The sequence below is a fragment of the Engraulis encrasicolus genome, chromosome 15 (assembly GCF_034702125.1).
Source record: "Engraulis encrasicolus isolate BLACKSEA-1 chromosome 15, IST_EnEncr_1.0, whole genome shotgun sequence".
Taxonomy (NCBI): Eukaryota; Metazoa; Chordata; class Actinopteri; order Clupeiformes; family Engraulidae; genus Engraulis; species Engraulis encrasicolus.
The window spans coordinates 9,990,558-9,993,057 of record NC_085871.1 but is presented as its reverse complement, the minus strand read 5'-3'; the positions used below and the strand labels follow the sequence as shown (position 1 = coordinate 9,993,057).

Here is a 2,500-nt window from a genome sequence, read left to right as displayed (position 1 = left end):
TGGCTGCGTATAAGAGGTGAGCATCATGCTGCTGTGCAGCAGGGCCAAAGGGTCAGTAGTGTCAGCATCAGCAGTCAGCCAGTTGCAGCTGTTGCAGCCGATAGCATTATCATCACATCAAGGAGGTTCTCCACTGATGTCAACCATCGCCATCTTACACAGGCCGAAAGAGGACCGCACACCTCAACAGGCTTTTCTTTTCTTTTTTTCTTTCTCGCAGGTGCGGCTAATTCCAGTGATAGCACTTTTCAAAAGGACGGAAGAGCGCAACATAGCTACTATAATTACGAAGAGACCTTTTAATTTGTAGAATTTATACACTGACATGTCAGAAAGACATCCTCGGTATGACCAATATGACAGCTTCTACAATCGTAGGCCCATAACGCACGCTGTTACACCAGTGGAACACTGTAATAGTCAATGAAAAAAAATCCAACTACCAGAGTACTACACCACTGTGACAGTGCACAGGTCCTTTAGTAATACATTACGAATTGGTCACTGCCATTCTGGTAACAGCTCATTAATAACAGGGGCTGTGTCTGTGTCCTACTGCGTTAAAAGGTCTGTTTGTAATTTCAATAGTGTTGTGCTGTTAAGTTTTTTTTTGAAGAGTAACCATCCGCACCTGGACACTGCCAGGCCTTAAGGTGCACTGCACACATTACTCCCATCACACACGTCATGGCTCTCATCGCATCGCCCTGCTTTTGGCTCTGGGTTTGCTTTTACAGTTTGTTTTCTATTTTGTAAAATGTAACTCCTTCCTTTTGTGGGTAAGATAAATAATAATAATAATAATAATAATAATAATAATAATAATAATAATAATAATAATAATAATGATGCCCATTCAATGACTTGAAGTTGGACAAAACAACTGCCAACTAAAGGAAATCACCATCTGTCCAAATGAACTACCAAAATCAAGAAAGGAAAAAAAAGAAAAATAAATAAGAAAAAAAGAGTGAATAAATAAAAATTGCCTGAAAGCATAATAATAGTAATAATAATAATAATAATAATAATAATAATAATAATAATAAAATAATAATAATAATAATCTGATGTCAAAAATAAGACATTTGATACCAAAAAAAATGTAATGACGCAAAACAAATGATCAATAAATAAAACCAACCAAATGAATGAGTGGATAAATAAATAATAAGTCCTTGCGATGACTAGATGAGCAAAGGAAAAAAAGAGAGGGACTTTAAAAAAATAATAAGGGTGTGTTAGTATTGAAGACTGAAAATGGAGGTAGCACCTGTGATTGGAGGGAGGGAGAGGCAGGGGTTTGGGAAATATTCCCTGTGTTCTGAAAGACAAGAGAGACAGACACAGCCTTCAGCAACCGATCCCAACACGCAATGAAAATGCCGCAAAACGTCTCCCCGCGTTCGCCTCCGAAACGCGGAAAAACTGCCGGAGCGGACCGATGGAGGGGATGGGCGGACTGACGGACAGACAGACTCTTGGGCTTCTCGTCTCGCTCGTCTTGGCTTCCGTTTGACGTGACGTCGGGATACGCCGCCGGATACCGCCAACATCATCATCATCATCATCATCATTATCATCATCAGGAGATTGATCACAATCATCATATTCATAGTAAAATAGATCATAATACTTGATGTAGTGATGGTGAGAGTGGAAGGGGGGGGCGGGGTAAGATGTCATGGAGATTGGAGAGCAGGACAGAGATGAGTTTCTACGGGCCGCAAACCTCCGTAAATGTAGCCATGGAAGAGGTGAAGAGAGAGAGCCTGGCTCAGCTTTATGGGTTTGGGTTGGTCATCCAATTGTACGCAACACCTAACAGTCTAGGAGCATGCACTGAAGCAGGCAGGCAGAAGCTCAAAATGTGTTTTGATGCATGCACACGTACAGTACACAAAAAAACCCACACACACACACATACGCATACACACGCAGGCAGGCAGGCAGGCAGGCAGGCACACACACACAAACACACACAGGCAGGGCAGTCAGCAAGCACACATGACTGAGGTATAGAGGGGGGGGGTATCAGCCTCTGGGGGTAACGGGCATTAAAAAAACATTCAGCAAACACACATCACATACTAGGGCTAAACGCTGGAGGGGTGATGATGGGGTGAGGGTGAGGAGCTGGAGTGGGGGGGGGGGGGGGGGGGGTGTAAGGGGATGGAGGGTTGGGGTGTTGGTTGGGGGGGGGGGTCATGCATATTCAGTGTTATTAGGAGCCCAGTGGGGACACTAAGGCACGCAAGGGGAGGGTGGTGGTGGGGTGGAGTGGTATTGTATGGGGTTGGTATTGGGGTTGTGTGGTAGGAAGGGTAACAAGCATGCTAAGGTGTCCATGGTGCATTGTAGAACAGAGGTGTCTGCAAGAGGTATGTGTACATGTACATGTACTTGTACGTGTACGTGTGCGTGTGTGAATGTGTGTGTGTGTGTGTGTGTGTGTGTGTGTGTGTGTGTGTGTGTGTGTGTGTGTGTGTGTGTGTGTGTG

General features: G+C 44.2%; 1 protein-coding gene across 19 annotated transcripts in view; it reads right to left on the bottom strand.

Annotated features, from left to right (window-relative positions):
- The window catches only part of tcf7l2 (transcription factor 7 like 2), a 159,634-nt gene that overhangs the window by 12,222 nt on the left and 144,912 nt on the right, over positions 1–2,500 (bottom strand). For 12 of the 19 annotated variants that reach the window (XM_063217002.1, XM_063217003.1, XM_063217004.1 and 9 more), the window contains one exon: positions 1,274–1,324. The exons of the other annotated variants lie outside the window; for them this stretch is intronic. In XM_063217002.1, coding sequence (XP_063073072.1) covers positions 1,274–1,324 — 51 coding nt within the window. The remainder of the gene's footprint in view (positions 1–1,273; positions 1,325–2,500) is intronic. 19 annotated transcript variants of the gene reach the window in all.